The 12,024-nt window shown below is 31.6% G+C and overlaps 1 protein-coding gene across 3 annotated transcripts in view; it reads right to left on the bottom strand.

Annotated features, from left to right (window-relative positions):
• Nucleotides 1-11,698, bottom strand: part of LOC123692888 (2-oxoglutarate dehydrogenase, mitochondrial) — a 31,742-nt gene extending 20,044 nt beyond the window's left edge. Inside the window, exons 1-6 of one of the 3 annotated variants that reach the window (XM_045637734.1) lie at nt 11,378-11,698; nt 10,218-10,338; nt 9,466-9,600; nt 6,386-6,536; nt 5,203-5,270; nt 3,879-3,996 (exon numbers count right to left, since the gene is read on the bottom strand). In XM_045637734.1, the coding sequence (XP_045493690.1) occupies nt 3,879-3,996; nt 5,203-5,270; nt 6,386-6,536; nt 9,466-9,600; nt 10,218-10,304 (559 nt within the window). In that variant the 5' untranslated portion in view covers nt 10,305-10,338; nt 11,378-11,698. Of the gene's footprint in view, nt 1-168; nt 272-2,130; nt 2,264-3,878; nt 3,997-5,202; nt 5,271-6,385; nt 6,537-9,465; nt 9,601-10,217; nt 10,339-11,377 lie in introns of all 3 variants that reach the window. The other 2 variants (XM_045637733.1, XM_045637735.1) reach the window with 2 other exon arrangements.
• Nucleotides 11,699-12,024: the final 326 nt, after the last annotated feature.

Here is a 12,024-nt window from a genome sequence, read left to right as displayed (position 1 = left end):
TATTCTTCTTGAAATTAATAATACAAGACAAGACTTTTTTATGCAATACACATGTGGTCCCCATTTAATTGAGAGTAGAGTATAAAAATAGTTTGGTTGTCATTCTGTCGCCATAACTACGTCTCTTGTGGAGCGGCTAAGGTGCAATGCAGGTTCTAGTCTCCTTACCAAACCTGTAGCTGCTGTGTATCACCTCCCGGGGGTTTTTATCAGCTGTATTGAAGTTTGCTATATCCAATGGGTCGAGTTTTGCTATATGGTGTCCCCGGATCTGTTTTTTTAGGTTGATACTTTGGTTTAATAAAAGAACGTTATCGAAAGAGTGGTGAAGTGGACCTCGTTTCAAAAATAATAGATAAAAAGCTTAAAATGATGGATAAATAAATAACGGAATTGTATGTTATTGTTTTGTTACATGATGTAGGTATTAACTAATTATGGAATATAAAATAATATTTAAAAAAAATCATAAGAAATAAAAATGTTTAATAATATTGATGAACATGGAAGCATAAAAATCTCTTTTGTTCGACGAATAAATCAATAATCAGAATTGCAGAACCAAATATTCCTCCTGTTTGAAGACGTTGACAAAAATAAGTTTTACAAGGTTTTTGGACTCATTCTTCTTTGAGTGTAGTTTGTATTGTGTCCGTATGCTTAATATTTGAATGTCGTTGAATGCCGTTTTCATGTGAATATCATTAAATATAGGAAGAGTGATGAAGCCGATAAGACAACATATCTGAAAATGATACCTGATACATGATTGATGCTTTTTCATCAAAAAGAATCATAGTACAATATATAAAACATAATTTCCTACATATATCACCGCTATGTTTATATAGGATATTTATTTTCCAGTTTATGAGTATTTATACAAATTATATTTATAGTTCGTCCATTACAATGACATGACTTAATTTGCATAATAAAAGTATCACTTAACGTACGTCACCGAAACGCAAGAATCTAATTAACACATACAATAAACTAACTTTAAATTTAATGTACTAGAATGTCACATATTTAAAACACATTGAATAAGGAAACTTTAAAGATAGGACACGTCCCCGTACATTGTTCAAGTATTATTATTAACATAACACTTTAAATTGTACAATACAAATATGAAATAAACATGAAATTTGTAATTATAATTGTCCCAAATGGTAGCCTAATAAATATTAGGCTAGTAAAGGAATATGGTTAAACACTGCATTATAATTTAATGAATGCTAAATGTTAATTTAAATTCTAATGTAAAGACAATCACAAAACATGAGCTGAATATAGTAGTAGTTAAATGATAAGACCGAAAATAAAAAAGCTAGTCTCAAGTTTCATATTGCCTTTGTAATTTCTTTTAATGTTATTAACATTTTATGTGCATTTAAAAAAAATGTAAAAAATATACTGCTATAAAAAGCCCTGAAGATTTATATACCGGCTGTGTAATATCATACACATGCAAATGTGTATAAATCGAAGCTAAAGCCTTGCAATCTTTTATATAGCAGCACCAGCTTTCTTATTAATTATTAAAAGTGCATAAAATAATAATAACAGCATATAAGAAAACCCGGCACCGAAATATATCTAGTTTACCAATAAACCATACACCGTATAGTAATATTGTAAGCAACAAAAAGTCTACTGGCAATAAGCTTATAAGGGATTAACCTAGTATTCCAATTTCCCAATAGAATAAAGACGCAATTACATATTGAAAATTAAAATAACCGCATCGGGTAGATCAATCAATGGATGACCATTGACCATGTAATATCCAGATTATCAAGCTCAGATAACGTGTCCTTCCTTTATACTCTCCGACAGAAATGTTCTGTTTTGAACATTTCTGTCTGAATTTATTTAAACTAGTCTCAAAAAAGTGATCTAATCAAAAAGGACATTCAATCTAATAACATAATGAATAAACCACGTTTTAACTACTGGAGACCTTTTCAATCAAAACAATCGCAAATTGTCCACCACATATACAATACATATTTCATTTTCCTTTACCCACATCCCAAAAATCCTAGCCAGTCATCTGAATTCTGAACCAAACCAAAAGCGGGTAGTTTAATGATCAATTGCAATGACGTCCGTATCATGGCATACCGAATCGCACGTGCTGCCTTATAACCGCCTCGTTGGCGAACGCGCGCAGGCCGCCGTGCCAGTCGCCGCTCGACACCGGGTCGCCGGTCGTAATGCCGAGCGGGTCGAGATTCGCCACGAGGTGACCGCGCGACTACCCTCGGATAATTTGTTTGTTTAATTTGGTTAAACACATTGAAGTGACATGTGCAATGTGCATGGACATTGGTTTTATTGCCAATCATTAAATGTCTAATTACCAATTCAAGCACCAATAATTTATATGAATTATACTTGAAAATATACGCAAAGTACACATCGAAAGAGACAAGTACGTAAGTATTGTTTTTATTACTAATATCTAATCTAATTTTTTATCAACATCATATAATTTATATGAATCAATAAGTGAAAAGTGAAAAACATTACGCAATATCCACATAGTAAGAGACATTTACATGGACATTGTTTTAAGGGGTGCTCTTATGTTTACCACCAAATCAGTGTATTGAAAAGAACTTTATCAAGATTGTCCGTTAAAACGTATACAGTCACTAAAAAAATTTGTACACATAAGTGTACAAATGCCTATATTATTAGAAACGTGTGTCCATCTCCCAAAAAACCGTTCGGTTAATGAAACATAAGCTTATTAAGTAAAAATATTTTGTATCATCAATCCCAGTTAATTTAAGGGCATAATGGCTGGATATATCATAAATAAATAATAATAATCAAGAGGAATATTGAGACGTCGAGTTAAAATCTTGGATAAATATAATTTGAGACTAGCAATTCTTAAAGGTCGGTCTATGGATACATGATTGCATGACAATGTGGTTAGTATAAAACACAACGTTCCTAGATTAGGTTAATTTAAAATGGTATTTGATTATTTGTTACCATCGTATTATTCTACACAGGTTGTTATACTTTGAAACGAGGAGACTACAGCAAAAAAATCTTTTGAAAATACTGCTAATATTATCACATACATGCAAGGTACTATAAGACTTATTGGTTTTAACTAATATTGAAACCTTATTCAATACCAAGCGCAACCGATAACTCTACATAAACTATTTGTTAAATTAGTATTTAAAATAATATTGAAAACAATCACCAAGAAATTTATATGAGCCAATAATTGAGAATATTACGCAATATAGTTCATATCGCGTGGTTAATGACAGAATATCAGAATTTGTAAATTCCTTCGATATAAGTTGCAATGTGCACTGCTTTTGAATGTAATCTAATTCAAATTTATAAAAAGTGTAATTTTCAAATTCTGAATCCAAAAAGGTGTATGTATGTAATAATATCGGCAAAGACGACAAAGCGATACGATATGCACCCCAGTTATCGCAAGTGATTGCTTTCAAACGCACGGCAGCGACATGTCACTCGTAGTGTTGCAAAATACTCGAGGCACAAAACTTTTCATTAAAACGACTAATTAAACTGGCTCCACCAACGTATCCGGTTTAGCAGTCATAAAAACTTGTCACAGTTAACATTTTTGCATTCGAATTTCTAAATAAAATGTAAATAAGCACAACAGACATAGTTTTATCAGTCCACTTTCTTCAAACTTAAGTCTATCTTATCATTGAATCGCGCCATTGCTTTGATTCGATAACAGTGCTGCAACGGTGGCACATAGCGACAAGGGCGAAAAACATGTAAATCGTTTAATGTTTGGATATATCTGTGTCGAGTATTCCGCAACACCAGCCACTCGTGACTCGCGAGCGTATGCTGCGTACCGAAATTGAAATATTTCCTCATGATGAGTTCCGAGTTGGGCGCCCGCATGCCCAGTTGGGGCAGGTTGGCCGTCTTGATGCCCAGCGGGTCCACGTCGGCCGCCAGGTGCCCGCGAGCCTGCCACGCACCCGCCACCACACGTTAGCCCACGAGTCCACGACACGACCCAACGTACACACTAAATCGCCTTCGCGGAAGCACTTGGTAATATATGGGATAGGGGCATTTTTTGGAGTAGAAAGACTGAATACTGAGGATTTCCCTTGCCGCCTGTCACTTAGGATTTAGGAATGTATAGGACTTCGAGTAGCTAACGGTATTCAAAAAGATAGTCACTGTTTACCAGATAGTCTTAAAAAAGCTAAAAGTTCCGTTATAGAGATGAAAATATCTCTATCACTTACGTATAATTATAGACCATATAATTGTCAGGACCAGGATCAAGAACTTAAAGAGAAATGTAATTAGGACATTTTAAATTGCATTTCTTATAACATAAAATGGACTCTATATTCTGAATGGATTCTTTATTATTATTGCATTAAGGGGAACCCCGGTGAAATTATATTTCAGGACTATACGGCGGATTGCTCGTTGACACGTTTGATGTTTTCATAAAATGGGAAACATTAAAACTTTAGTTAACAAAACTTCGATAGATTTACGAACAAATAAAGAACCGAATGAAAAATTTATTGTTTTAGCCCACCTCCTACTTTTACTCCTGGAGTGTAAAAAAATATTGATCAACGCCATGGACAATGGCTGATTTGCATGAGAGCGATTATCTCATGAATACCATGTTAATGTCAATGCAATAGGGAATACGTGACCGGAAAAAGGGATTTTAAAAATGGCTTTAGAGCGTTTTAGTGTGTATCGCAATATGACTATGTAAATATTATTGATTGTTGAAAGTATTCAATGAACTCGCATTGCTAGGTCGTGTCGATCAATTTGAACGCCCTCGAGAGTGCCAATAAATACCAACAACTAATTCCTCCAAATACTCGCAGACAAACAATCTAATAATGTGTTACCAATTTGTTATTGTGTATTACCATGAGTAAGGTTGCCCCCCACAATTAAAAAAAATAGCTGAACAACCCATTGTGTTGAAACATTGTCTTTTTCAAGCAATCATACGTGAATGTATCAAGACGTGAATATTGTAATTTCTAATAATCCAAAACTAATTAAATAATGTACAAAATATATTTCAACTTTCATATTGGACAGGGAATAAAAAGTTTAACTTAAAAAAGGTTGCAAATAAAAATAATGTGTGCAATAAATAAAATTACAAATAGAAACATTGTTCACCTGATAACTCCTGATGATCGCCTGCACAGCGAGATGGTCGTCAATGATCTTTTCGTTAATTGGTGAACCTGTGAGAATTAATAATCATTTCAAACAAATGGTCATAAAAAAAATATTAAAAATTAAACATGTCATGGACGCCATTAAGAGACGAGTTTTGTATTTTAAAAAAAATTGTGTTATTGTTATCTGAAGCATTTTTTCTACATTTTTTTTTTCTAAATTAATTAGTAATTTAATCATACATTATAAAGAATCCGGTCAGATCTAAACTGGAATTAAAAACAGTTAACCATAAACTGACTTAACTGCAAAGCATAGTGGATTACGGTCTTTACCATAGATACAGCGGAAACAATAATATAAGATGATGATGATAATGAAGCTCAATTTATTACCATGAGTAAGGTTATATTATATTAGGTATATAATTAATATTATCTCTTGTTTTTTGGATATTCAATTAATGTGGATTTAGCATGATGTGCGATATAGACATAACAAATAGAGATAATGAGATAAACCCAACAAATGATTAACATGACGTTGATATAAAGCAATAACGTCCCGGAGCGTCATATTTTGGACGCAATGCGGGCTGATTAATGAAGATAGGTTATCTAAGATAACCGTATAAACATATCCAAAAAAACAATTCTTAAAAATGTTAAGGAATACACCAGAAGTCTTATAATATGTATTTGCCTTTTGAAGGGCAACTCTATTTTCTATACATTAAAGTTTTAAAAACTGAAAATTTGTTTTCAAATGTCAGTGTGAAACATAATCTGCGTATTCATTATTATCTGTGTATATCGCAAAAGCGATCCATTACGAATCGGAAGCGAAACAGTGAACTGTTACAACTCTAATAATTGTTATATGCCATTTAATACAGCATTCTTTGTTCATTAAAACCAACTGCATACACAATCCTATACAGAAACGAACTGACCTGAAATGTGTTTGGCAAATCCCATCCCATAAATTTTAACAATCTAAGCATCATAATATATTCAACTTTATCTGCATGAATTGCAGTTGGATTTACCTATTTCTCACTGATTATGAATCTAATTGTTATGAATGACATACGGATTTAAATATTTATTATTCTATTACAAAAGGTACTCATAAAAAATATACATAAATATAATATAAATATAATTAAATGTTGACTTACCCGAAGCAATAGAGGGCATACCACCAGCGGCCGGAACGAGTGACGTCAGAGGGACTTCATTTTTAGAGTACGGCGCTAGATTGGGAGGAGGTGTGTACGCGACTCCGGGTTGCGCACCGTTTGTCGCGTTGCGGAAGAATGCGTCCCATGACTATAGAGAAATCGTGGTTTTAGGGTAAACGTTATGACGGTAGTTTTAAAATGAAGATAAAAACCCATGGAGGGTTGTCGCGTAAAAACCACAGGACAGTTCTTTGGCATATTATGATATATACGTACAGTTACTTACATATTTTGTAAAATTAAATTGTAATACTGAAATGATTTAAAAGAGCAACTATGGAGTTTCTTGCCGATTCTTCTCCATAGATACTGCTTTCCGAATCGGTGGTAAATGTTAAAAATATGTATTGACGTTTCAAAAGTGCTTCTCGAAGAAGTCTAATTGAATAAATAAATGTTTGAGTTTGAGTTTTTTGAGTTTAACTAATCTTACAAATGTTGTAGAAGTTGATCTTGCATTAAGTCTTTTGGAATTCCCTTTTATTATTAGTAAATTAAATAAGTTGAAGGTTCCTCATTTTTCTCAAATCTTGGTCACTGACAAGGGGCCATTCATAAAATACGTCACACTAAAATTAACGTTTTTTGACCCCCTCCCCCCCCGGTTGTCACGCTGTGTCACACTTTCTGTGGCCCCCCTGGAAATATTTAGTCACAAAAACTAAGACCCCCCCCCCCCCCCTAAACATGATAAATTTTGATTGATAATACACAAATTTTGATATTAGAAAATATTTTTTTTTTTTTTTTTGTAATAAAATTTAAATATTAGCGCTCATGTTGAAAAAAATAAATATATCAAGTTTCAATTTATTGTAATAAATATATATATATACATTTAAATATCGGTATATTTACTAATACGAAATAAATGACTTCTATCATTACAAAATTGAAAAAAAAGTCGAGAGAACGAATACTCAGTAATTTTAATGAACGGCGAACGTCACGCTGCCGTAGACCCCCTGTACCCCCTTGTCACATCTTGTCACTCTCACGAAAACCCCTCCCCCCCCTTGTATGCGAACGTATTTTATGAACGGCCCCCAATCACAGCAACTATAATTTGAAAGACAAAGAGTTACCTATTTTTAACATATTCCATTATTTTACATGAAGTCAGACCTTCGATTTCGTTGATAATATTATATTCGTTAATTATTATGGTGAGTTTTTGCTTTGTACCTATAACGTCATAAAATTGTATAGTTGCGTGAATATAATAGTAAAATTACCCAGATATGTAACTTTTTGCTTTTCGAGTTCTTACGTTGTAAATTTCATGAACACGATTTTCTTATAGAAGTTTTATGATAATGTGACTGTAGTAGCGCGACAATCAATAGGTAGTGGAACATACGGATCGCAGATGTTATGTAACCGCCGACAAACTATGTTACACATACCTAGATGTAAAACACAGCTTAAATACAATCGATTTGTTTTAACAATGATTTTATTTGTTTATCTTTATCCTATAATTGACGCGACAGTCGCGAAATAAATCGAAACATCTCGACTCCTATAAGCTCATGTTTACACCGGCCCTTAGTGGACTGATGCCAAAGAAATATCTTCATACTTTCCATTTCGTTCCCTGGTATTATATCACATTAATATGAATCATTGAAAAGCACCAGTCATATAATTCTCAATCAGTCGTTAGACATTCTTATAGCTCTTCAAGATAAACATAAAATGCATGAAAAAATAATAACAACATAAAAAATATATACAAATAGACGTCACCCATGGTGTCACTTATCACAATCTCATGGAGACGAGACGGTCGAAGTCCGGTGATAAGAAATAGGGCGTGTTCTTCGCAATTATAATAAAACACAGAAAATCTTTCGATAACCTTTAACGCCAATTAAACATATACTAAGTATATATAGCTATCTATATTTATAGTTTTATATAGTAAAGCCAATAATTGTTATTTATCTACGTAAAGAAATATAAGAATTACCTAAACGAATCGCCGCAATTAAACCTAAGCTTGCGAAATAAATAACGATTTGCTTAAAGTAAAATCAGTCACGAAGCAAATTAAATAAAGATTAAGAAGCATTCTACGGGAAATGAAGATTCTACAATCTGCATGAAATATCTCACAAAGCAAATTTATAGTCGTGATAGATTCGTTTATGACAAGGTCATTTAGCTTTAGGTTATCTGAGCGTCAAGTTTAAACTGGATTAAGTTAGATAACTCCTGCAAATGAATAAGGCACGATCCATAATTTCATCGCACTGCTCCGAATATTCAAGAGGAACGATTTCGAAGAGAAACAAATCGTATTCTATGTTATGGAAACGAAATTTTAATAGTCTCAAATGTTAATTCCTATAAACCTATAATTCAACTATAGACCCAAAATTCTTTGCATAAATTAAAGAAATTAAGAAAAAGCACAAACAATTTACGAATGCATTTGCTCAGCTGTTTGTTTATGCAATTGTATGCTATAAAACACCATATTTAAATGAAGTTACTTATACATTATAATGTAAAAAGTTTATCTCTGACAGACACCCTGCTAGACAAGTGGACTAGACATATTTATTAGATTAATACTATTAACACTAACATTGATAAACTAACCTTATTTGTATGCGCTATTAAAACTATAATGGCAAATCATTCCAAGAATACAAACGTCGCAATTATTATAATATGAGAACAAGACTTAAGTTTACAAGGATATTATGTTAAATGTTTATCATTGAACTTGACATCGGTAATTTCCTAATTCCACTTAATCAGTTGTTACAGGAAACACTTTTTAAAACCACAAACGTTGGTATTCTTGAACATTTTCCTTATAAGAATTATTATTCAAGATCCAAATTATTTTCACTCTAGTTTATTTTTACTTTTTTTTTGTTACTCCCAGATCATTACATTATCATTATTATTCTAACAAAAAAATATGTTTTCCTTATATACCTTGGTAATATTATTTATTTAGAAATTACTTTGGAATTACTTATTGGAAAAAGGTAGATACTTACGGCATGTACAGAGTTGGGATCTGTCAGCCAGTTATTGTACATAGTCTCAACATATGCTGAGCTTGATCCATTGAGGAAGGGTTCTGCCGCTGTTGAACTTTTGAGCCTGTTGGCGCTTACTGTCATAGCGGCAGGCTGTGTGTCAAGAATTAATTAAAACATTATGAGTCAGCTTTTGTAATAGCCGGGTAAATTTATTTTATAGTAAATTAATATCATCAAATTTCAAAATCATGTTTTAAAAAAAATAAATCCATAAAAGTTAAGCTTTCACAAACTTTCACTTATGAGGTGTAAAAATAGAATTAGTAAGCAAATACACAAATATATATTTTTATAATATATTATTAGTAAGTATAGATAACTAATATGATAAAAATTATTATCATACTAAAGAGGCTTGTTTCCTCGTCACTGATTACACAATCATAAGTCAAATGACTCATCATTTAAAATGGTGGCAATTTAAACTATGATATTGTATTTTTTGAGACCATGAAATTTTTTACAAAAATTTCACTGACATTTGTGCTCAAGCTATCTGTTGATAAGGCACTAGAAAAATACATTTTAGGTCAATGTTATTTTTTTATCATTGATATTATTCATTTAAACATTTTTCAATGTCATGAAAACAGATTTTGAGTCTGTTTACACTTCTTTAATATCATTGCCTGATTCAGTTTAATATTTCTAAGTATGTGAATAAGTTAGATAAATAATTGTAATAGATATGTAACATAAGTAAATACCTGTGGTTTTTTGATCAGCCATGATGCAAATCTTTCTGTACTGCCTATTTTATTTGAAGCCTGCAGCATTAATCTTGCCCGATGCATGTTGTCAAATTTGTGTGTACTTTTTTTATTTAATCTGCCACAAAAAAAGAAATAATTTCAAATGTGTTGGTAAGAAATATACTTCTGAATTATATAAGGTATTGAAAGAACTTTAACTGAATTAATAGTTTTTTTTATGAGATGAAAGTATGTATTCAAAACTTTCATGCGCTACTAAAAAATATATTATTGATAAACGTTAGAGAACCACAAAACTACATTTTATTTAAAAAAAAAATGTAAAAATAACAGGTTTTTTGGACATTTTATAAAAGCTTTTAGAGACAGTTATTATATAGAAATGATAAATAGTTACAAATCTTTATGTAAACAATAAAGCCTTATCATTAATATGAACGTAAAGAAATAATTCTATCATATAAGATGAATTTTATGCTAGAAAGTAGGTCATTGTAATGTTTACAATGTCACTATATCTGGCACATTGACAAGTATTCTGATTTATATTTATCTGTATTTTTAACTTTCTCAATAGGTATAAAATCAAAGTGATAATGTGACTGCAGTTGAGTATTTTATTAGGTACTGTTTGTGGACTTACTTAAAAGTATTTTTCTTAAAATTGACTAGAAAATTATATAAACTACCACAAAGTACATAGTTATTGCAGATTTTTTAATAACATAGGTCAGGATATATTTAGTAAGACACCAGCTTCATGAAAGTTCATAAATAACATTTCCTATATATTTTTTACTCATAGCATTATTTTTTAATATTTAAAGTATGAACCTACACTAGTACCTACTAAAATTTAAATTTTTAAAAGTTCTCTTAGAACAGTAGGTAAAGGCATGAATGACATTCCAAAATAAAGGTTATGTTTTACATGTTAAACCTATTGAACATAAAATCCTTACAATAAGTATATATTATAAAAACAAAAAACATTTAAAAATATTAAATTTACATTTATAACAACCATGAAATATTAAATAACCAGTCTATTGATTACCGTTAAGTGACAATGATAAGAAATGCAGCAGCTTTATATCGGTCTTACTAAATCGTAATTGAACCTTTAATATTGCAAATATCCTCTTCTCACATACCTGAATTATTTAAAAATATGATGATCAATATCGAGGTCCCGTGATTCAAGGTTACATAACACGCTCCTTTCTATTACGTATAAAATGAAATGTTAGCACTTACACCTTGGCAAAATTGAAATGTTCGTATTTATTCACCAATTTCTGTAATAACTGCGTTTTAAAATTTATTGTTACCTCCGATATTGAATATACTATTTGACTAAAAATACTAAATCAATTTCGAATTAGTTCAAATAAAATACTCGAACATCTTTATTTCCAATAAATTCGGGCTTTTCCTCCCCCACAGATAAGGACTGAGTGAACGACACACAGAAAATTGAGAAAGTGAGATAGTGTTGCAAGGTGTAGCCATCAAATTATATTTTCTAGTACTGAGTCAAGATAAACATGTACACGAACTTTGGAGAGATATTTAGAGTTAATAGCGAGAAAAAACAATGAAAAAATACAAAGTTAGAATGCCATACGTTGAAATTAGAAACCTAATAAATTATACTGATACCCAGAATATTTAGGTAGTATTTATTTATTGTGAAACGAGTTCTAGCGTGGTTCTAGCAATAGGAAGACTTAATTGTTTTTAGGCCGCGTTTCCATCTGCAAGAAAACTTCCGCAAGAAATGTCCGACAGTCTGTCAGCA

Source organism: Colias croceus, chromosome 6 (assembly GCF_905220415.1).
Source record: "Colias croceus chromosome 6, ilColCroc2.1".
NCBI lineage: Eukaryota > Metazoa > Arthropoda > Insecta > Lepidoptera > Pieridae > Colias > Colias croceus.
This window is presented reverse-complemented; position numbering and strand designations above follow the sequence as displayed.